Source organism: Suillus subaureus (assembly GCF_016647635.1).
Source record: "Suillus subaureus strain MN1 chromosome Unknown BJ212scaffold_43, whole genome shotgun sequence".
NCBI classification, from domain to species: Eukaryota; Fungi; Basidiomycota; class Agaricomycetes; order Boletales; family Suillaceae; genus Suillus; species Suillus subaureus.
The window spans coordinates 12,738-34,535 of NW_024538599.1; the positions used below are offsets into that span (position 1 = coordinate 12,738).

At 47.9% G+C, this 21,798-nt stretch overlaps 7 protein-coding genes across 7 annotated transcripts; 4 read left to right on the forward strand and 3 right to left on the reverse strand.

The window, feature by feature from the left end:
* Positions 1 to 729: 729 nt before the first annotated feature.
* On the reverse strand, positions 730 to 1,958 carry BJ212DRAFT_1468032 (uncharacterized protein). The gene is made up of 4 exons (XM_041338991.1): positions 1,950 to 1,958; positions 1,694 to 1,899; positions 1,399 to 1,642; positions 730 to 1,344 (listed from the first exon to the last, which is right to left on the reverse strand). The coding sequence occupies exons 2-4, from the start codon at positions 1,842 to 1,844 to the stop codon at positions 828 to 830; spliced, it is 912 nt and encodes a 303-aa protein (XP_041188028.1). The 5' UTR covers positions 1,845 to 1,899; positions 1,950 to 1,958; the 3' UTR covers positions 730 to 827.
* Positions 1,959 to 3,749, forward strand: BJ212DRAFT_1386573 (uncharacterized protein). The gene is made up of 2 exons (XM_041336841.1): positions 1,959 to 2,310; positions 2,366 to 3,749. The coding sequence occupies exons 1-2, from the start codon at positions 2,249 to 2,251 to the stop codon at positions 3,330 to 3,332; spliced, it is 1,029 nt and encodes a 342-aa protein (XP_041188029.1). The 5' UTR covers positions 1,959 to 2,248; the 3' UTR covers positions 3,333 to 3,749.
* Positions 3,750 to 4,372: 623 nt separating this feature from the next.
* On the forward strand, positions 4,373 to 10,947 carry BJ212DRAFT_1449281 (uncharacterized protein; the record flags this gene model as incomplete). The annotated part of the gene is made up of 28 exons (XM_041338671.1): positions 4,373 to 4,396; positions 4,445 to 4,532; positions 4,588 to 4,739; positions 4,796 to 4,868; positions 4,924 to 4,968; positions 5,019 to 5,069; positions 5,119 to 5,162; positions 5,207 to 5,507; positions 5,561 to 5,895; positions 5,948 to 6,045; positions 6,098 to 6,122; positions 6,170 to 6,258; positions 6,307 to 6,323; positions 6,372 to 7,488; positions 7,537 to 7,796; positions 7,853 to 8,073; positions 8,127 to 8,322; positions 8,370 to 8,658; positions 8,707 to 8,981; positions 9,027 to 9,384; positions 9,438 to 9,553; positions 9,605 to 10,043; positions 10,099 to 10,133; positions 10,192 to 10,338; positions 10,388 to 10,423; positions 10,474 to 10,671; positions 10,723 to 10,771; positions 10,821 to 10,947. 28 exons carry the CDS (start codon positions 4,373 to 4,375, stop codon positions 10,945 to 10,947), a joined length of 5,205 nt encoding a protein of 1,734 aa, XP_041188030.1.
* Positions 10,948 to 11,158: 211 nt separating this feature from the next.
* On the reverse strand, positions 11,159 to 13,489 carry BJ212DRAFT_1282053 (cytochrome P450; the record flags this gene model as incomplete). Its single annotated transcript, XM_041331667.1, has 14 exons — positions 11,159 to 11,339; positions 11,393 to 11,599; positions 11,656 to 11,919; positions 11,973 to 12,012; positions 12,063 to 12,297; positions 12,347 to 12,489; positions 12,540 to 12,645; positions 12,700 to 12,765; positions 12,816 to 12,827; positions 12,878 to 12,897; positions 12,949 to 12,966; positions 13,016 to 13,130; positions 13,188 to 13,259; positions 13,313 to 13,489. 14 exons carry the CDS (start codon positions 13,487 to 13,489, stop codon positions 11,159 to 11,161), a joined length of 1,656 nt encoding a protein of 551 aa, XP_041188031.1.
* A 1,121-nt stretch (positions 13,490 to 14,610) lies between these two features.
* BJ212DRAFT_1303408 (amidase signature domain-containing protein) lies at positions 14,611 to 16,799 on the forward strand (the record flags this gene model as incomplete). Its single annotated transcript, XM_041333412.1, has 10 exons — positions 14,611 to 14,793; positions 14,886 to 15,075; positions 15,117 to 15,230; positions 15,287 to 15,455; positions 15,509 to 15,600; positions 15,652 to 16,028; positions 16,087 to 16,217; positions 16,265 to 16,428; positions 16,484 to 16,510; positions 16,567 to 16,799. The coding sequence occupies 10 exons, from the start codon at positions 14,611 to 14,613 to the stop codon at positions 16,797 to 16,799; spliced, it is 1,680 nt and encodes a 559-aa protein (XP_041188032.1).
* Positions 16,800 to 18,715: 1,916 nt separating this feature from the next.
* BJ212DRAFT_1485560 (major facilitator superfamily domain-containing protein) lies at positions 18,716 to 20,522 on the forward strand (the record flags this gene model as incomplete). The annotated part of the gene is made up of 8 exons (XM_041340997.1): positions 18,716 to 18,853; positions 18,900 to 19,054; positions 19,102 to 19,627; positions 19,677 to 19,724; positions 19,779 to 19,808; positions 19,840 to 19,877; positions 19,929 to 20,040; positions 20,088 to 20,522. 8 exons carry the CDS (start codon positions 18,716 to 18,718, stop codon positions 20,520 to 20,522), a joined length of 1,482 nt encoding a protein of 493 aa, XP_041188033.1.
* Positions 20,523 to 20,717: 195 nt separating this feature from the next.
* BJ212DRAFT_1303410 (uncharacterized protein) lies at positions 20,718 to 21,249 on the reverse strand (the record flags this gene model as incomplete). The annotated part of the gene is made up of 2 exons (XM_041333413.1): positions 20,718 to 21,166; positions 21,216 to 21,249. The coding sequence occupies 2 exons, from the start codon at positions 21,247 to 21,249 to the stop codon at positions 20,718 to 20,720; spliced, it is 483 nt and encodes a 160-aa protein (XP_041188034.1).
* Between the last annotated feature and the right edge of the window lie 549 nt (positions 21,250 to 21,798).

Here is a 21,798-nt window from a genome sequence, read left to right on the forward strand (position 1 = left end):
ATACCACCCTGGCATTGTCGGTGCTTCCAATGTCATGTCCCTGAAGCACATGTAATGCACCACAACTCAACCGAGAATAATCGTGGAATTTCGGACTCAGTAGTGAACGAAGTAAATATTAAGAGAACTTGAACAAGCACCCTAATCAAGTTTTAGTAATCTGACAGATTGAATGTATGAGGATATCTAGGACCCATACTTACCCTCTTTTGACTCACATGATGGGCTTACGTCGAGAGAAACACGGTTACCGACATCAAGTCTATAGCCGCGGCAGCGCTACAGGCGATGAAATCATGTTACAAAGTCATGTCTGGCATGGATGTAAGTACTACCTTGAAAATCACGTACCATAAATGTTTCGCTTTCCCAAACCTACATATATAATACGGGGCGCTTTTGGAAGCATCTGAGAATGCACCACCGTACGGTGTTCATTAATATGCGATTGATAGATATGGGGCACTGTTACCTTCGGATGTTGTGCTAGATTTCAACGGGATTTTGCACGACCGCGAATAGTTGGCTAGCGGTCATTATGGAGCTCCTTATGCGATTGGATTTCGAGTAGAAAGAGAATCTGTGTACGGCACTGTTCGTCTCCAATATCATTACAATTCATTAGGCACCAACAACTTTTCTTCAAGTGGCAGAGCCGAGGCGCATCTGCTATTAGCTTTCCGTGGAGCATGCATTCACCTTTCTGAACGCGGCGTCGAGTATATTGTTCGCCCTAGTCGGCTCGAAGGGCACGTCATAAAAGTATGAAGAGATTATTTTTCAAACGAAAGCGAATGACGATATTGATTAGATCTACCTAATCGATGTTAATCAATAGTCCTCACAGCAGGAGAATCTCTTGCCCCTGGCCTCGGCATAGGGCTCGACCTCCTGGACCCCAACGGAGTACCGACAACGCTTCCCCGCCCGCGACCAGACATGGTCCGTGAAAGTACGGCTAAAGCAGGCGGCACATTAGGCGGTTGATTCCACGGCATCTTGTTCGTGATTCGTCCTGTCCACGTCTTCCCTCTTTCGTCCCTCTCTCTTTCATCCCGCTTCCTTTCAAATGCAGCTCGATATCTCTCATAGCTCTCCCTGAAGCCCCGGTCAACGCGTGAAGAAAAAATGAGTTCACCACGTGGACTGTTTGCGGGTGGTATAGGAGCCATAGGAGCTGGTGCATTGGATGGGCGTGGTGTTGGGGACGGTGCTCGCGACTGGGTATGTCGATGGAAAACGAAAGGAAAGGGGCTGATGGAGAATGTTGAACGAAGGGGGGGACGTCGGACATTCAGGTACATGTTGAAATTTCGAAGGGCTTTATTCGCATGAGGAACATATCTGCGGCACCGTCGCTAAATCTTTAAGTGGTGAATACATTGTATGAAGGCTGACCTATTTGCATATGCAATTTTCTCAGCATACATACCACTTGCAAAGAAGAGAAGGAGGGCAGTTACAAGTACAAAGAGGAGCCCTGATGCAAAGTATGGGTGGGGCTTTAAATTCTCAGCACCACCGTACACATCTGGAAGTACTTTGCGGAGGAGGTTCGCGTAGGGTATGTCTAAAAAGGACGTCTGAAGAAGGACTTCGGAGAGAAGGAATGCAATAGCTATCAGAAGATGGAATAGAAACACTAGGGATAGACATCAGTGTCTTCAGCAACATAGATGTCGTGAAAACATACGCTGATACCTAGACTTCCTGCGTTGAAGCTGAGCGGCGTTGGTTTTGAGGCGCTCTTCAAAAAGTAGTAAATCTCGGTAAGTTGCAGTGTCATTAGATGGATGAAAGGATGCTTTTGATTGTTGACGCTGGTTTCTTGAAGTTGGTGCCATTCAATATTCAACAGGTTGGCTCTGGGTCACCTGGTGACACTGACAAATGCACCAACTTAAGGGGATTACAACCGCACGTGACAACTAAATGGAGACGCGACTTACATGTCCGCATGCCGACCTATTCCGACTTTGCATCGTGTTTTCGGTATCGTGAAGCGAGGTAGAACGAGGTGGGTTTTTGTTCCACCTCCACTAGTGGTGCACCTCCCCTCCGCCCGCAACTGAATAGCCAACGTTCTGTCATTTCCGGTGAAGTCCTATCAAGGTTGACATGATACTCACTACACTTCTTTTTGTCCCTCTGCTCACGCTGGTCGTTTCGAGTCTTCCAATTTTGCCGGACTCCGAGCTGTAAGTCCATTTATTTGCTCCGAGGGACAACTGTGAGTGACTGTCGTAGGATGTCAGCAGAAATGCAAGAGTCTGCGCAAGTAGTTTTTCGTTTGCATTCATCACATCCAGAGTGAGTTATGCTGGCATTTATTGTTTAAACACTTTTCTGATACGGGCTGCTGTAGTGACTTCCATCACGACGCTCTCTTGGACATCGGGGCCACGTCCGCTGCTGCAGATGATGGCTACCTTTCGTTTGATGCAGTATACGGGCCGACTATCGTAGAAGGTCTTCGGCCTTTTGGTCAACGGATCGCAACTGTGGTCGGCTCAGGAGATGAAGTGCCAACTACGCACAACCTCCCAGACCTCGTCACTAAATATGGGAAGGCAGATTTCTTGACTTCTGCTTCTACCCTCTTCCTCATCTTCTCATGCGCTATTGCGCTGCTTGCACTGGCCTGTGTGGGCCTAAGATTGTATGCCATCAAACACTTACATACCCAAATTCTTTGGTCTCACATGGCTTGGCAAAGTCTGCCCCATGTTGAAAAGCATGCAGTGTTATCTTCCTGCAGGAGAAATTCAGACACTGGAACAGCTATAGCAGTAATGCAGAGCGCACTGAATGAGAAATCCGAGGAACCCCCGTATTTCAGTGCTGGCACGTCCGCTCTATTGTCCTATGTCTCCATCACCACCTCCGATGCCTTAGAAGAAGACTCAGAGGACGAAAAGTTCCACGATGCTGTAGACATTCCGTCGTCTCTCGGCGTGCAAGACCTTCCGTTACCTGATTCACCTTCGCGGGTTCTTTCTTTATCACCCATCACAACGGCACTTGACCCTACCCCAGATGATCGATTCACTCCTCCACACGCATGTGTACACCCAGCAATAGATCCTGAAGCTCGTGAACCCCCTGCGCGTCCATCCTGGTCTGTGCGGGCCGCTAGTTCTGTTCCTGCACCTCCTTTGTCCCCGCTTATCCATCCTCGCAGTCGCGCATACCGCGCTGTGCCTGAGTTTGATGTTGCTCTAGCGATGCAGCTCAGGCCAGGCCGCGGCGTTGGCGCTGACCCAGCGTGGATGGTGCGCTTCTTAATGGCTATTTTTGGATGGTTTGCTGTTGCGCTTACAGGAAACCAATAATTCTAGTGCAGGTTGGAATTCTATTTGTATGCCCGCCGACCCTGACCTGCCACGAGGTTCCGGTTTATGACTGCTATTACAGGGCGTAGGGGTGCTGTGCTCCCTGAAACTTCTGTATATTTGTGAAGAAATCTGTTACATGGAAGGAACATTGCAGTCGCATCAACAGTATATTCATTCCTATGCCATCAATTATCTTGCAATTTTGATACCTTCCATGACACCCTATGACACCCTAGTTCGCTCCATAGCAAAATGGTTCAAAGTTTATTCTGTGATCAACTTTCTCGACCACATCTTTCCAACCGCATTGTAACCGAACTCGACAGCATGTAACTTGTTACTTGAGTACATACGTAATTGCGATCTGGCATGTAAGTTTAGCAATTTCAAATGAATTTCCTTCTTCTCCGAGTCCTTACATGATATATGAGGGCAGGAATGAATTGAGTGTCGCGCCCATCATACGTGCTACTTGCATGCCTACACCCAACTTGGGCCATGGCATCTAAACCTGAATTCCCGGAATTGTCAAAGAATCAAGATTCAGAGTGAACACGCGGTATGCCATGGCAATCTGCGAGTCTCCCAGGCCGCGTTGAACGTTCACGCTAGAAGCTTGAGCGCTGTTGGACAGACCATTGTAACTATAGGCTGATAAGGATCGTTGTTCCTTCTACTTGAGTATTTTACTATGGATGTTTGGCCAGACGTGGCTGCCCTCATAGTTTGAAGTGACTCCCGTGCAATGTCAATGTCATGCCATGTTTGTTTGCAATGGTGGAACGAAGCGAGCCCTAAATATTACTAATTTCAATACTTAGTAAGTTGGTAGTAAAGTACCATACTACTTAGCACTCAAAGGCTGTACATAACTTCTCTGTTTGCTTGATTAGACTCACCAGCCCCCTTCCAGAACCTTACCAGTGTCATCGAACACCTTTAAAAGCAAGACGCCAGCCCAATTCCATTCAGCCTTGATTCAAGTACCCGCCGGCAACACGTTACACGGGGGAGGCGCGTGGCGTTGAAACCAATCTATGGCTCGTGATCGAGACGCCCTCGTAAGCCTGCTTGATTCCTCGTGAGATGCTGATATGCAACAAAGGCAGTGGGCGAGTGGTTATGATGAGACAGTAGAAGTTAATCAGCGTGCATTGATCGACAAGGTGTTGGCACGATATTCGGGCGAATTCACAGGTGCACTATACCTGCTGGTTTCTTGTTTGATCCCGCAGCCCTGACGAGCCTGCAGTATTCCGTGAACTTCTTCAGAACTCAGATGACGCACAGTCTTCCGCGGTTGAGATACATTTTGAGACAGAGGAGTATCTGCGACGAAAGAACAGTAAGGATGCGATGCAACCAGAGGACGGTGTGGGTTTCCCAGACCTCAAAACAACTCCGGTCCGTACCATATCAATATTGCTGCAACTTCCGTGTTTGTTAATCGATCGTTGTAGGTGTCCCAGTGGACCTTTCGCAATAACGGAATTGTGTTTCGCGACGAGGACTGGAATCGGCTTAGGAAAATTGGTATGTAGCGCACCTGAAGCTTGGTTGATATAAATTCTATACTCATTTTGGACAGCTGAGGGAAATCCAGACGAAGAGAAGATTGGCGCCTTCGGTGTCGGTATGTTCCTCTATACCATTGATTTAATTCATTTCCTATTATCCTTGCAGGCTTTTATAGTCTGTTCTCTGTGACTGAGGAACCATTTGTTATTTCAGGAGGTAAGAATGCCTCCGGGTATCTTTTATATATCTTTCTGACAGGATCAAGGTCACGGAATGCAATTCTACTGGAAGGATAAAACTGGAGACCAAGTATGTACGTCGATTGATACTTAATATTAGCTGACCTCTTGAAGCTCCTTGTACGGCGCGGTGATCTGCCATCTAAAGACGTTCTCCAGTCTAATCCGTGGACCTCTTTTGAGATGACGCTCCGTGAACAGGGACCTGTTCCACAGCCTTTCGATCTAACGCGATTTCTTGCAAGCAGCATCACATTCATGGTCCACCTTCGCTCAGTCAGCGTCTTTCTTGACTCTCATCGCCTCGCCCATCTCACCAAGTCTCCGGGTGTTCCAAGGGAACTTGGATTACTCAAAGGGCTGAAAAAGTCTAGCGGTTTAGGTTTGATGAGTGTGAAGAGCGTGCAGTCTGCTGGCGAGCACTTCCCCTTGTTACTGGTCGTCTGTTTGGCTGATGCACTATTCTAGCTACTCGTATCCAGGCACAAGTCATGCATGCTGTATACGATCTTGGCACTGAGAAGCCTCTCGTCCTCCCAGTCGGAGAACCCCGCAAAGTCTCTCAAGGCGGTTTTTTCTCGTCTCTTCTCAGTACTTTTACGTCACATCACCAGCCTGTACTCGCAAAGCCTCTGCCGCAACCCCAAGTTAACAAAGACCCCACGGGAGTATACACCTCAAGTGTCACACTCACAATGTTCAATGCAGACGTAGACGTGAAGCTGGATAAGAAACTTCAGAGCGAACTACATCGATCTACAAAGAAAAACCCACCCAATCACTTGAATTACAGCCTGATTTATGTAGGTTTTGATCCGCAACCTTGATTTTGGCTTGCGACTGATTCCTTTGCAGACAGGAAAAGACGAGTACAATGTAAGTATAGAAGAGGAGAAGAGCCAGCCCGTATCTTGTGGAAGTGTTTTCCAGGGTCTCAGAGCTGATTTAAATGGGTCAGTGCCTTGTTTATGTGGACGCGTCCATGGCTGTAACTCATGTGTACAGTGCTGGCCAAGCACACGTGTTTATCGTAAGAGCGATCTCAAGGAAACGATTCAGGTTGACTAAGGAATGTAGGGGCATGCAACTGGACAGACAACAGGTATCGGCGGTCATATGGCATCTAGATTTATCCCAACGGTCGAACGCGAGTCGATAGATTTAGTGTAAGTCTATTTGCATTGCTCCATGCATCCATCTGACCATATTTACAGCGACCGTAACGTCGCAGGTGGGATCTACGTGTTCGCCACTGAGTCAATAACTGATAGTGATATAGTATGGAACAGAGAGCTGTTGTATGTTGGCGGCTATCTGTGTCGAGCAGCATACGAGATGGAGCTCGAAAATATTCGGGTGCTCTGGAATGAAGCTACAAGTTCATCTAATACGAACGGTTTTCATCCGGACCCACAACTCGGCGACTGGCTGCGCGATCGGTTCTTGCATGTCCTTAAATTTTTCACTTTTCATGTCTCAACGCCTTCTTCCGATGTCGCACGTTTCCTCGAGGCTGCTTTCTTCAGTTGCTCCACTTTGCCCCTCAAAGTCCTTTCGACAACGGGTGTGCGTGATGCCTCTGATGTACGCGCTCCTGATCCCATGTTTTCGTCGTTCCTCAAACACCTGCCTGTCCTTCCTGCCCCTGTTCTATCTTCTGCTCCTCTTGCCATTAGAACTCTACAAAGCAAAGAACTGATCACAGATATTACATTCTCGGATGTTCTGGCTCAACTTCGTCAGCATCCACTCAACGAAGAAGAGCTCATCGATTGTCTCAAGTGGTGGGTTGGCGTCGGACAGCAAGATCCGACGCAAGATACTACGCGTGCTCGCACCGAACTTCTTAATGCCACTATCCTTAGTCTAGGCTCAGGGAATGATGCCAGGCCGATTCCCCTTTCGATGGTGCAGTACTTCATTCATCAGCGTATGATTCTACTGGATGGGCCCTTGCCCGATACTCTCATGCCTCTGAGCGTCACGAAACACTTTACGCAGGAGCAGCTGAGATCTTTTGGGTGGCGGGAATTTTCGATTCTCGACTGGATACAGCACATCTTTAGACCGGACGTCATGAATGCTAATCCGGAACAAGATGTAACCAGGTCTTCGGAATGGGCTGAGCGAGTTTTGATCGTTTTAGCTCGCACATGGCCATCATTGTCCAAGGAGTCGCATGAAAAGATCAAGGTTATACTCACCCAAAAATCGTGCATTCCGACATCTTCAGGTCTACAAAAGCCACAGTTGGCGTACTTTCCCAGCGCCAATATATTTAACGATCTGCCTGTCGTGACTTTTACGTCTGGCGGTGCTCTCAAGGGCAACGTGGAGAAGCTGCTCTCCTTTGTTGGCGTCCGGAAGCATGTAGACCTTCAGGTTGTTTTTGATCGGTAAGCCACTGTATGTAATATCATAGAAAGCTATTCATGTTCTGGCAGAATGGTCAAAACTGGGGACTGGACAATCTCAGATCTGATTACACATCTAGTCACTATCCAAAGCACGTTAACTGCGGATGAGATTACGAAACTCCAGATGACATCTGCTTTCTCAAAGGAAGGCGAGAACGCTCTTCCAGGAAAGAAGTCACGATATAGGGCAAGTGATCTTTACGAACCATCTGTCACAAATCGTCAGCTTGGTTTGCCGATTATCGATTGGGGTGAGAAGACCAAATGGCGGAGCAGCTCCGAAGAAGGTCCGTCTCTTCTCTCGTATGTTGATCCCTCATTGAAGACCATGTTTTCCTACCAGCAAAGCTTCTCCATCGACTCGGCCTGCGAAAAAATCCTCCTTTAGACTTGACCGTCAAACTCTGCGCTTCATCGGAGCCAGACATACGTTCTGCAGCATTCAAATACCTTATAGACAGCATCCCTTCCAAATATCCGGAATACAAACGTGAAAATTTTAGCCATATTGCCTTCATACCGGCAGTGAATGACTTTGGGCCTTATATGGGAACTCCGAACGAGGTCAGCGGGAACGTATTTATCATGAATATAAATTAATGTGACGCGCTTGATAGGTATTCACATCACATCAGTGGAAGGTCCTTGGGTTTTCAGTGATTGAGGATACCGTTCGTGATATTGCAGTAAGCAAACTAGGCTTGAAGGAACACCCACCGGCTACCAGGATTGTGGCATTGCTTGAGAAAACACCTCCTCAAGATCAGAACGTCGCTCGTCGATGGTTTGAGATTCTAGCAGGCCATGTTGCAGGTTTGCTTCGCTTAGCACACATGGGGGTTTTACTGACGGTTATACAGACTTCAGTTCGTCCCAATTGTCAATAATTTCGGCGCTGCCGATCGTTCCTACGCAGGTGGAGCCTGGCTCGCAGGCGCTGCGTTGGCTTTCTCCTAGTCAATGTTATCTTGGAGGGGTTTCAAAGGGGCAGTTTCACTCAAAGTTGTTCGTCTTTGTGGATTTTGGCCCTTCCGCCAATAGCTTTTTGAGTGCATGTGGCTCCAAGCAAGAACCTTCTGTAGAAGAGGTAGCCAATATTTTGGTCACCGATCCTCGGAGATTCTACGACTTGGCGGGTGGTTATGAAAAGTATGTGGTCCAACTTTCCGCTACCATGTACACTCACTTTCTCCTCAGTTACCTCGTTGAATTGCGTAACTTGGCTGTCAACACCCGTCTGCTATCTACAGGCGCGCTCGCCCGAATGAAAATTTCTCCCATTCTGCTCGGTTTTCGACGGCAAAGAAAGTCTCGGAAGGAATCAAACAAAGCCCTAGACCTCGACGAGGACGACTGGGAGCTGCTTTACGATCTTCGGAAGCCCCTGGATGTTGTAATCGCGGACGATACTAATGCTTACCAGATATTTGGAGAGTCTATCTATACTGCACCGCAAGAGGATCTCGTCGAAAGTGTGTCTTTGACTCTCTACTAAGGTTGATCTAACTCTCCCATAGACTTCTATGCAACTCTAGGTTCCAAACGCCTCAGTGCTATCGTGAAGGAAGACTACAGGGTCAACTCGGAGATAAAACATAACAAATCTGCAGCTGACACACGTGCACTCCTGTTAGAGAGGCTGCCGTTGTTCCTCCATGAACATACACATGCGCGCACTAAGGTTTCTCTCAGCTGGCTTTCTAACCAGGAAAATTTCAAAGTCAGAGTTTTCGGCAAATTGACCGTTGTGAAATCGCTTTCCTTTGGAGATAATACTTTGAAAATGGAGCAGGATGCCTCAGCGGCTGCTAAACGTTCGGGTCATGGGCCTATTGAGCTATGGCTTTCAGGAAGCACGCAAGTGGACATGTATGAGTAAGTGTTTTAAGTCATGTTGAATCAGCTGCAGGTTAACGTGGCTCGTGTAGAGTAGCGACATCGTTGTGTCGCCTGCTGTTCGAGACGGTAAAAGTGAATGATGCGCTCTTGTTCATGACTATCCTTTCGACCGACTTGAAGGCTCTGAAACGGAGAGGTTATAACGGTGCGTCTCCTGGTTCCCTCGGTTTACTGAAACCCTGAAATGCTGTTTCAGTGGATAAGATTTTGAGACAACAACAGAACGATCGAAAGTTGATGGAGGCAGCCAGAGGAAGCTTTACATCGATGCCAGTGCCTGACCCACGCATGAGTCAGAGCTTGGAGCCTGAAACCCGTTCATTGTCTCCCTCACATCGCGCTAGAGTCCCAGGGGGTTGGGATACATTACCTCCCAAGGCAATAGCATCGAAACCCTTTTTGCCACCCGTTCCGGCTCCACCCCTTATTACAGCTCCGGCAGTGCCACCACCAAAGTCGTCTACTCCCGATGCGCCCACTCAACATACAGTCGACAATGAAGACGTCGGACGACATCCCATGATTCCAAATGTTGTGAACAACACATTGCAGAACATCAGGCGCAAGATACCTGGCTTCAACAGTCCATCGGAAGACGCTCTTACTCCATCGCGGGGGCGATCTCCAAATCTGAGGTAAGAGAGTCATTTGTTGAGGCGGGACGATATTTTTGAACTAGAAGTCTCCTAGGACACCTCCAACTGTGACTCCGCAGAGCAACATTCGTAAGCTTGGAGAAATTCACTTCATACTTGTCAAGACACTTGCTTGACATATTGCTAGGATCCAATGTTGCGATGGCGATCAAAGGTTGCAGACCAGAGGAAGGGAAGCTAGTACACAACAGACGCGAGATGCAAATGATCAAGGAATCTCTAAATGAGGGGTATTGTGACGTCTCCGGCCATGTCGCTGAGCTTGATCACAACGGTAAGTACTGGATTAGGTCCTGAACTTAATGACGCTAATTGATGTGCAGGTGTTATGGGTACAATGAAAATCTTCATCGCTCGGGGTGAGTATACCACTATCCTCCACGATGCAGCATTCACAGTTGTTGTATAGATGTTCCCGAACCCCATACCTTCATTGCAAGGAAACGTGATTCTCTTGCGCGTTTTATTCACATTGTCACGCCCCTCGCAAGCGTCTATAGTCTTCCGATGACTGCAGTTCACATCTTTTACGACCTGGCGGGCGGCTTGATCGCTTTTAATCGGAACGGCAGTCTCTTTCTTAATTATCGCTTCTTCGAGGCATGGCGTGCGTGTGCATATTTGGAGCTCCATGCTTTCCTAATACTATCAATTGTAGATGATCAAGACGTAAAGAATGGGGATATCAATCAGGCTTACATTTCCTGGTTAGGCATCATCATGGCCTGAAGTTATCGAACTAATGTTCTGCCCCAGGTACTTCACGCTAGCCCACGAGATCGCTCACAACCTCGTGCAACCCCATAACTCTGAGCACGAGTTTTACTTCTCGGCGCTCTGCGAAGCTCACATCGAGAAATTCACTCAACTCTTATCTCAGTAATCTCGCAGGTCGTGAAACTGATATATGGCTGGACAACAATCACTTCGCTTACTGGAATCAAATTCGAATAGCCGTCGTGGATCTATAATTTTGAGTAGTCCATCTACACAGAAAATAGCTGCTGCACATTGGCAATTATTCCTCTATCAGGAAACATTACAGTTCTGTTCCGTCATTTCCAAGGCACTTATTATAGATTGAAAGGATATGATTATAAAAGTCCTGAGGTCTTGCGATACGGCTTGACCAGCAATGGAAGCTGGCTTTTGTTCTCAGGGTCACTGCGTAAGAACGGCCTCTGCACGATCGTCGACCTCTTTCCGATATCCGAAGCAGGAACAGCAAGCTCAAACTCGAAAGCTCGAACCAGGGTAAAGAGGAGAGCTTTCATCCTGTAAAAGGACGTTATTGTTGAAAATAAAATGAAAGGTTGTAGCAAACATACTCCACTAATGAAAAGCGATACCCAATACACGCGCGCGGACCACCGAGGAACGTCATGAGGTGTCCCCAAACCCCAGGAACTTGCGAAGCTACCTCTGGAAGTGATGCCCAGCGGTCAGGATTGAATTCTTTTGCATCACTTCCCCAAATCGCTTCCGATCTGTTGATTGCCAAGATGGGGATGAAAATCGGGTCGCCCTTGCTAACCCTGATGCATCCATGATGAGATTTTGATGATCATTGGAAGGGACGCTTGCAACGTACTTGATCTCATTATGAACCACTCCATACTTGTCTGTAAAAGGCGTGTCGACCGGGAGGATGTCGTCTTTCATCGCGATGCGAACTGTGCTAGGGACGGGGGCATGCAGACGAAGTGTCTCGCGCACGACCGCGTCAAGATACGGGAGCGCCACCAGTTCATCCATGGATGGAGTCTCGGTCTCCACTGTCAGGAGCTCCTCCCGGAGCTTGGCTTGAATGTCCGGGCATAAGCAGAGTGCATAGAGTGCCCAAGTTGTTGCCGTGCTGTCCCGACTGCGTGAGTGTGGATTATCCTCTACAACAAGTGACATCCGCACCTTGTGGTCTCATGTCCTGCAACCAAAAAAGTCGGAACCTCTAAGTATACCATAAGTGCTCTGCGCGCGCAATTCCAATTGACAACATACGTGCAAGTACATCCTCGTCCGATATCCTCTGGTTTTCCGGGATATCGGTTGCCATATTGGCACGAACAAGTAAACTGAGTAAATCGCGCCCTTGAAGACTGCTCTTCTCAATGGAACCACCTTTTTCAGCGTTGTGAGAAGATACGACAGCGGCTTTAGCATCATGCAGGAGCTGGCTGCCGATGCGACCCATCGTTTTTTGGGCTGCATCTATCTTGCGATCGCGATCAGAGGGCTGGAGGAGGTTAGCGGCAATTTATGTCAGGTCGCAATGGTGAACTCACGATCCATCGGAGCAATGGAATCCATGCCTTAAGTATGGGGATGATGCTAAGCTGCTGACCGGCAGAAAACATAACCGAGAAGGCCTGGTTAAGTTCATTCGGTTTATTGGTCGCATTCAAGGCATCAAACTCATAGTTGAAACCTACGACGCTCATTCAGTGTTGCTAGGAAGCTCCTTTGGAAAGGACATACCTGCAAGCCCGATGACATCCAATGTCATTTTGCTCAGCCACGGCATGATATCTATCCGAGCCGCGTGTTCACTGGCAACGGTCATAGTAGACCAGACGTCTCGAAGCTGGAAGACAACGACGTCGACATCAATATCTAGTGAGAAACAAACCAAGCTTACCTTGATCGATTTGCTGATGAAGATGTCCGTTAGTGAGCGGATCTGAGCGGGTCCAAAGGCAGGGTTCTTCGGAAGACATGGTCAATTGATCCAAAGCAAAAAAAGGCGAATCGTACCATGATCCTTCTCTGAGATATGGCGTCAGCATTGTGACGTTGAGATATGTGACAAAACATACCTGCTGACGATGTTGAGCCCCTTGAGACCGCCATGAGTAGAAGTGGAAATATCATGCAGCCAGGATCGCACCTTCAACAAATAGGACACCTTCGACGATGTCAGACACTTTGGGATAATAGTAGACACTGGCACGCACCTTCGCCCAAAATTCTAGCCAGATTATACCGGACTTGTGCCGGTTTCTGGTAATCACTACTATGGGTGAGAACATGGTTCAGTGCACGAGTGTCCATCGTGAACAATCGGTCTGACTGAGAAAAGAATTTCAGACATGGTAAGTTTTGTAGCGCAGGAGGAATTGAACATACAAAGAAGAACCCTTTGTATTTCAGGGTTGTCCCATACTGCCGCACCCATTGCTCGTGAAGCACTGAATTCTCCTGTGAGTTTTCAATAAGGTCAGCGCCATTGTGAGTTTGATGGGCTACTATACTGCTATGAAAATGTCCTTCAAGTTCCCGTATAACCAGCTCGTTCCCTTTGGGCCTGGTAGTGCGCGCAGGGGCGACCTAAGATTGTGCCAGACTCGCTCTCCTAGCTTCCAACATCCGAACGCAACGAGTACAGAGCTTGCTGAAAGACCAAGTTTCCAAAGAATATGGGTGGCCATACTAAGGGTAGATGAAGTTGCTCCTCACAAAGGTCAAACCTGCTTATAATATGTGTAGCGATTCCGCCCACAATTCAGAGTTAATCAAAGGTCTATCGTATCCATGCGATGCGCCCGACGGGCTGACGTATGTCTCGCCGAAGGCACTGAGTACACAGCCGTACTCGGGTATATGTGCCGCTGTCATGAGCATGCCCAATCCGCAGCCTGGAATGCTGCTGCGGTCCGCGGCCCACGGGTCACTGAATGGGAGAATTGGATGCTATATTAATAGACAGTCTAATTAATTACTCGCTTCTGCCATTCAATGCCAGGGTCCTACCTGCGTAGCTCGTGGAACCGCCGTTGATCTGCAAGGCAGCTGCGTGTACCCCCATAATAAGGATAGTACGTAGAAGGAATGAATGTCTTCCTTCTGTATATGGTCTGACTATGATACGAGAGACTATATAGTAGTCTCGATCTCATCTTGTGTGAGGGTTTTTTAGCGCAGCGATCGAGCGGGCTCGGAAACTAAAAGGCATGTTTCTGTACCCACTGTGCGGGAGCTTTTGAACGTTCAGCCATGTGCACTATATCCTTATATTTTGATCACAACATATAACCTTATGTTGACCATGGAACGGCGCGTCCACCTGCGTGCCAGGGCGGAAACTCGAAGCTCACTGCTGTGCTGTGCCTTGTTTTCTTTTTGGAATTCATCTCTCCATCTCTTACAACATGCTATCGAGTTCCCCGCTCTCAATAATCAATGTCGAACAGCTTATTAACTTCTCTTGTGACGGACAGTGTGCAGATGCTGACCTACTGGCGATGCAAAAGCTCGACATCGACCTAAGCAAAGGAGCCTTTCATTGGCACCAAGCCAAAGAATGAGATGTCGAGATATCCTTCCCCTGGTGTGCATGATCAACAGTTGCTATCTTTGCTAAATTTGAACGTCTAACAAGATCCACATGTAGCTCTGCTCAGTCGTGGGAGAAGTCAACCTTGCCCAATGTCTTCCTTGTCTCCGTTATCGCTCAAGTGACCTCTGGGAAATGCTCCACTTGGGGGTACTTGAGCCAAGCTCATCTTATCGCCCATTTATCGCTAGGTGACACCCCCTTCTACACGCAAAAATGGGCCCAAACCTACTTACCCTCTTCTGGGCATGGCTAGCGCTTAGCCAGTCCTTATACGTCTCCCAATGGGTAGTTTCCGCGGCAATCACAACGCCTCTACCCGATCTCTACGAGGCATCTGTGATTGAGCTTCAAGCGGGCCTTACCTCGGGGCAGTTCACGAGTGTTGACCTGATCAAGGTCCGTAAGCATGCTAGCATCTTGCATATCATAAATCGCCTGCAGTAATACTAATGGAATTATGGATATGGTTCTGCAATTTGATTTGACAGGCGTATCTTGCCCGCATCGAAGAAGTCAATCTCCAAGGGCCGATGCTTCGCGCTGTGATTGAAACCAATCCATCTGCGTTGCAGGAAGCTGCGGCGCTGGATTATGAGCGGCTCACCTACGGGCCACGGAGTGCGCTCCATGGGATCCCGGTGCTTGTCAAGGATAATATTGCGACCGTAGCATTTGAAGGTGTGTTTTAATGATATGGAGCGGAAAGCTGATTGTTATAGCGACACACCAAGGAATGAACACGACTGCGGGGTCATATAGCTTGTTGAAATCCGTGGTTCTGAGTGATGCAGGTGTAGTGAAGCGATTACGCAGGGCAGGAGCCATTATTCTCGGTACGTTCCTGAAGGCGCAGTATAATATCAAAATCCAACACAGTATACTACTGCAGGTAAGGCAAACCTGTCCGAGTGGGCACACTTCCGTGGAAACATTGCCTCTGGATGGTCAGGACGTGGAGGGCAATGCACGAATGCGTATTACCCAAACGCCGACCCGTGTGGTTCGTCGGCTGGTTCTGCCGTCTCTGCATCTATCGGCCTGGCTGCTGTCACGCTTGGGTTCGCTCCAGTTCACTCTCTTACACTTGCACTTTAATTGATATGAGGGGCAGTACAGAGACAGACGGAAGTATCACATGTCCGGCAAATCAAAATAATGTAGTAGGCATCAAGCCCACTGTAGGATTAACATCCCGTGCTGGGGGTAGGTCTTGTCTTGCCTCGTCTCTTTCCAGGTTCACCAACATATTTCCAGTCATACCGATCTCCGAGCACCAAGACACAGTCGGTCCGCTCACTCGCTCCGTTACAGATGCTGCCATCGTCCTTTCCATCATCGCTGGCCCAGACCCTAACGACAACTTTACACTGGCACAGCCAATGCCCATCCCTGACTACATCATGGCACTCAGTAACACATCGCTTGTTGGCAAGCGTATTGGAGTGCCTCGCGCAGTCTTCTTGAACGACAGCATGACCGGCAATGATCCATATGTGAATGAAGTATTCGAGCAGGCGCTGGAGACGCTACAGATTCTGGGCGCGACAATCGTAGACCCTGCTGATTTGCCTTCGGCGTATGAAATCTACGAGTCTAATAATGAGACCGTTGTACTGGATGTTGACTTCAAGGTATTTGAACACATTTGAAACATTCAAAAAAATTGGTGCTGACAATTTGATTTGGCAGGTACAACTTAATGCCTGGTTTGACAGTCTCGTCACAAACCCATCAGGGGTGGCTTCACTTGAGGACCTAATCATATTCGACAATGACAACCCAACGCTCGAAGAGCCTGCGGGATACACAGATCAATCTGTGTGAGTACCCTTCAAGAGTACCGCCATACTTACTAAAATCACTGTAGTTTGATCGAATCACAAGCGACTACTGGTTTTAACGCATCTTATTACCAATCTCTCGCGTTTGATAAGGAACTCGGCGCCACTTATGGTATTGATGCTACCCTCAAGACGTATGCTCTCGACGCTCTGGTGCTCCCAGCACCAGGCTACACGACTGTTCCTGCAGGTTTGTACTGAAAATATTTTTGTTGTATGTGGACTCAGACGCAGTACTCTCGCAGCCATCGCGGGATATCCGATTGTCACGGGTAAGTGATCTCCTCGATATCTTACTATCTGATTGGTTAATGCTCTCGGCACTCAGTACCTTTGGGTTTCTATCCAGAGAATGTTACAATTGGCAGCGCCGGGCCCGAGACTGTATATCCGGCCCCAGGCGTCCCTATTGGGCTTTCGTTCCTTGGAACAGCATGGAGCGAGTATACCCTTGTCAGTTTTGCATATGCCTACGAACAGAAGACGCAAACAAGGCTGCAAAGGAAAGCCTACACTGCGGCAATTCCGACAACACAGTTGGCGGATGTGATAGGGACGTAGTTGTCATAAATGTGCCCTGAGATGGGTTTGCTGTCTACCAAACCTCTCCCTCAATGGTATAGACTTGGAATGCAAATCACAAGTTCTTGATGTGTCGTGTCCGAAGGCGAGTGCCAGTCCAACAACACCGCAGGCTCTGTGTGAAATGTCAAGACGTCAGACTATTCCTACAACGGCCTTGACGTAATGTATTGGATGGCATTTGTGCAAAGGGTGTAGTTATCCATAGGCGATGCAAATTGGTAGCCGAATGCCTTTGTAAAAAGGCGTAAAAGCGAGCGGGCGGAAGAGCCAGATGAGTGAAACTAGAATTAGGGGGAAAATGTAATGGATCACTCCGTAAGGGAGTGAAGTGAGGACCCCACTGATGTTCGCGCCATAGAGTACAGATTCGAGCGTAGGCAAAAGGGCGACGTAGACTACTAGTCAATCGTCTGGTGGCAGGAACTAGTTGGAGTAGAACGTGTATCAATGAATGGGATTAGCAAGGCGGTCGCATAGAGGATAGGTATCAGCAATTTGTAAGGAAATACAGGGACTTGCATGAGGGTAAGCCAAAACCTAGGGGGCGGAGCGTATATGCAGAATGTATATAGAGTCTTTGAGGGTTCCGGAGCTTGGAGAGTACTGGTACTTGTGTCTCCGCAGGAGAAAAAGATTTGTTAAATCTGTTGACTGCAGCGACGAGCCCACGAACTGTGGTACGCAAGCCTGAGCGACCTGCAAGCTGTATTCCTGGCGGCATGGTATGATACTTCCAACGTGAACCGGGAGCGTTCTTGCTACGGAGGTGGTGTATAAAGAAGTTGACCACAAATCTATACCTTTCGAAGTGGTTTACCGGTACTTGTCACCACGGAGATCTTGGCTTGCTCGCTTGCCTGCCGCAGCAGCATGTGTGACTGATTGGCATGCATGCATGAACTGCGCAGTGACCAGTCAAAACAAGCAACGTCACGGTAATAGTAGTTGTAACTTCCCACAAGTGCTTCGACTCACATGGCGTCACGGCCAAAATCTATCCTGTATATTCCATTAAAGATTAATGTTGTCAGCAGCCGACACTCTCGGAGAAAAGACAGCCGTCAATGGTCACGCACTGCCCTGACATATGACTTGGAAGTGGATACTTGGCGGACAAGTGAGTACTACTACAGGTCAATTGCCATTGTAGCTTGAGGTGGCTGTGCAATTGATGATCATCCTGTAAAAGTCACTGCAGTCTGACGTTTACGTTTCGATGGCCTGCCTGGCAGTTGCTGCGCTCCCATGTGCTGAACCTTATCATGGAAAAACTGTGCAAATGTCTTTGCTTCCTGCTTATATAGGGGACTGGTTGCATATGGGGGCGACCTTGTTCATAGGCCTCAACTATAGGTATGACTTTTGTAAAGCCCACCCTCCGCCGCTTGAAGGGCAAGAATGCTGAGCGACAAAGTCTGTCTTCCTGTCTTCTATTCTGCATTATTTTGGTCCTTCAACTCGTTTCTGCTGCAGCTACTTTGCAACCTTCCAATGATCAGCCATCCAAGTCTAAGGTTAAGGAGGGCGGTTTCTGGAAGAAATTTGATTGGTGGTTGATGTGCGCTTTGGTCATCCCAGTGACACTTGAAACTTTAGACTATACGAGCAAGTCATTTTCGTTTTTTCTGCCTCTCGTCTCACCTTATTGGAACATCCAGTCGTCGCAACTGCGCAACCTCGAATTGCAGTAAGTGTTATGTTGCCTTCAATCTGCCGGCCCTTGACATTACTTTCAGTCCGTATTTAACGCCTTAAACTTGGAAAGGTACTCATACATTTTGAATCGCGACATGGAGATTTTACTGATTTTCCGCTATTAGCTATATTGGCACGTCATACTTGCTAGCATCAACAGTTTTCTTGCCTTTTTTTGCATCCATTGCCTGACATCTATGGCCGTCACTTTGGACTTCAATTGTCCTCTTCTATTTTTCCTTGTCGGTAGTGCCTTCAGTACGGGAGCTGTCAACATGACAATGCTTTTGATCGGCAGAGGAATAGCTGGTATTGGGGCCGCTGGTTTGTTGACAGTATGTATACTCTTTTGTGGAGAACAACATTCTAATTATTGGTAAGATTGTGCGGACCATATTGTCAGATTCGTCCTCACTGGATACGAATAATATCCAGCAATCTGCCATGTTCTTCTTGTATTCTCTCGGTTTCTGTATTGGCCCTGTCATCGGTGGTTTCCTAGTCACGGCCAGCTTCCGCTGGGTGTTCGCGATCAAGTATGGATTTTCCGTACACTTAACGAACGATGTTAACGGAAATATAGCATTCCGTGTGCTGCCCTTGCCATGATTTTGTGTTTCTTTTTGCTTCGAAAACGTGTCAAAGGTGCCAGGTTATCTGAGGAACTTCCAGGCTCCACCAAATCTACGATATGGATAATTAAGCTAGCACTCATCGACTGGATCGGAACGTTCCTCTTCGTTATAGGAGGCATCCTCATTCTGCTAGCGCTGAACTGGGGTCCCAATGACGACTGGAAGACTGTTCGCGTCATAGTCTGCCTGGTTATTGGTGTCATCGTCTTTGCGGCTTGCATTCTTTGGGAGGTGGTCTTGGAGCGGAAGCACCAAGCTTCTACCGTGGCAATCTCGGCGCTTTATCGTGCGCAGCTCATGCTGCCTCTCGAGCTCTTCCGGTCCTACGACATTTGTGTCTTGCAGTATGGTTGCTTTGTGTCCGGCATCGTCATGTTCGTGATGTTCTACTTCGTCGCAATATTTATGACGGTCGTCTCTGGCTTGCCACCTGATCAAGCCGGTATACAACTTCTTTATTTTGCTCCTGGCTTAGTATGTTTTCGCACTGCATCGGATCACCAATGTCTCATTGTTATGATAGGGAGGAGGCAGCTTGGTTTCCATTCAGCTGATCAAGTGCTTCAGACAGGTAGACAACTACAGTTTTGCGTTGTAAAGCATACATATCTAACGATCCTTCCAGCCGATCTATCCAATCATTGCTGGATTAATCGTGATGACCATGTGGTTTAGGTCTCATCCAGATGGGCATGCAGAAGAATGTGCAAGGGCTTGTTAATGGGTGCGACATTTATGTATTGGTCAGAAGCGGATTGCTTACATCTGAACTTAGTTTCATGTGTATGACGGGTTTCGGGGTTGGTCTTACAGCTGGTCCTAATGTCGTTCAAGCCCGATTTTTGATGCCAGACCATGTCGCCGCAACTAATGCTCTGTTGCTTTTCGTGAGTAGTGTCGACATGCCGTATGGTTCGCAAATGACGCCTCGTAGTTCCGTGCCCTCGGTGGAACCGTCGGTCTAGCACAGTGTTTCACTGTCATGAACGCTAAAGTCAATTCCTACATCATAGGACAGATACGAAGCGGTGTTATCTCAGGTTCTGACCTCAATGTCCTTGAAGCACTCTACAACAGTGGTGGCCTCGACTCCATCCAGTCGCTCGAAGGTCTGCCGCCTGTCGTTCAGCAGATCATTCGCGATGCTTTCAGGAATGGTGTCCGTTGGAGCTTCATCTCCCTCATTCCTTGGGCTGGCTTGGCGGTCATCCTATCCTTGTTCCTTTCTAAGATCCCTGATCCTAATGCTCAGAGGATCGATCACGACGAGGAAATGAAAGTACCAGAACAGGGCGAGACGCGAAAGCCTTCCGATGAGCTAGAGGGTGACGATCATGATGGCATGCCCATTCAGCAGCAGAATTGTTAAATTTTGGTTGAGGGGCCTGGTAGATGTCGTTATATTATCATTCTTGCAAGTCCGCGTGCAACCCTCTTATCATATGCCCGTCGTACAAGTCATGGAATTTGTTATCTCCGCATTAGACTCCCATCTAATCTACCTCCTGGTTGCATCCTGACGACTTTCTGTCAATCTTATGGTGAGATATCTAATTGTCGCGATTCAAGCTGCCTGCGACCTTTGCACCAAGCTCTGGAGAATGTTCACAACATCCCCAAACTGACTCTCCTCCTCAGCACTTGCTGTGTCTTCATCCACGGAGATTGGTGGACGCACCCCCCTTTCAGGCAGGTAGTTTGACCACACTAGTTCTCCGCCACGTATAAAGGTTATCCCATAAGATGTCTTGTAGTAGTTGAGTGGCGGAGCACCTTGCTCTACAGCAGGATCTTGCCTGACCGGGTTCCGGATCTTCTGGAGTATGTTGAAGACCCGGTCGATCTCGGCAGCACCGTTGGAGATAATTAGGGGTGCAGCAGCAGCAGATAGCAGTGGTTCATATTGTTGGCGTGTTTGAGAAGAAATAGAAAGATCCTGTGGGTTTGACACAAATCTAGAAAAATTGTGTTCAAAACTGGCGACCTCGAGTCCAGCGAAGCCGCTGCTGATCCCTGGATACAGTCAGTACAGCGTCATTCGATCTAGCACGAATGTACTCACCCTGACGGAAAATGATTCGATCTTCGGTTGACATTGCGTACTACTTTGATTTCAAGTAGGAGAGGTGATGATGGTCTGGTGATAAGGCCCGCAGTTTGCTACCATCTTGGCTACGGAACCTACGTTTGGTATAGTTGGTATCGGGTTGCAATTAGGAAGCTTGCAGGCACGCAAGCAAAATTTCCTTTCTTGACTAATAATTACATAATAATTCCTTAACACCAACCGATTTGCAACGTAATGTACTTACCTGAAGTTATAATTAGGATATACGACGTCGACGTCATTGGTTTGTGGAAATAAATATCGAATGTATGGACTCGAGTACTTAAGTGCTCTTTTATACTCTTGACCTTCACTTTACCAAAACAAATGGATTCCAGCTCAGGACCTCGTACAGACTCTGTTACATACCCGCCTGCAGCTCGTGCTGTTCCAAGAGAAATTGTCTCCTCTCAACCTTCTTCATCGGCCATGTTGTTGCATTCCTCCCCTGCAGAACAGACCCCCTCAGAAAGAGGAACGAACACACTCGCCGTTGCGTTTGAGAGGGGGTTGCATTCCTTGCCCGTAAGTTGTTTCA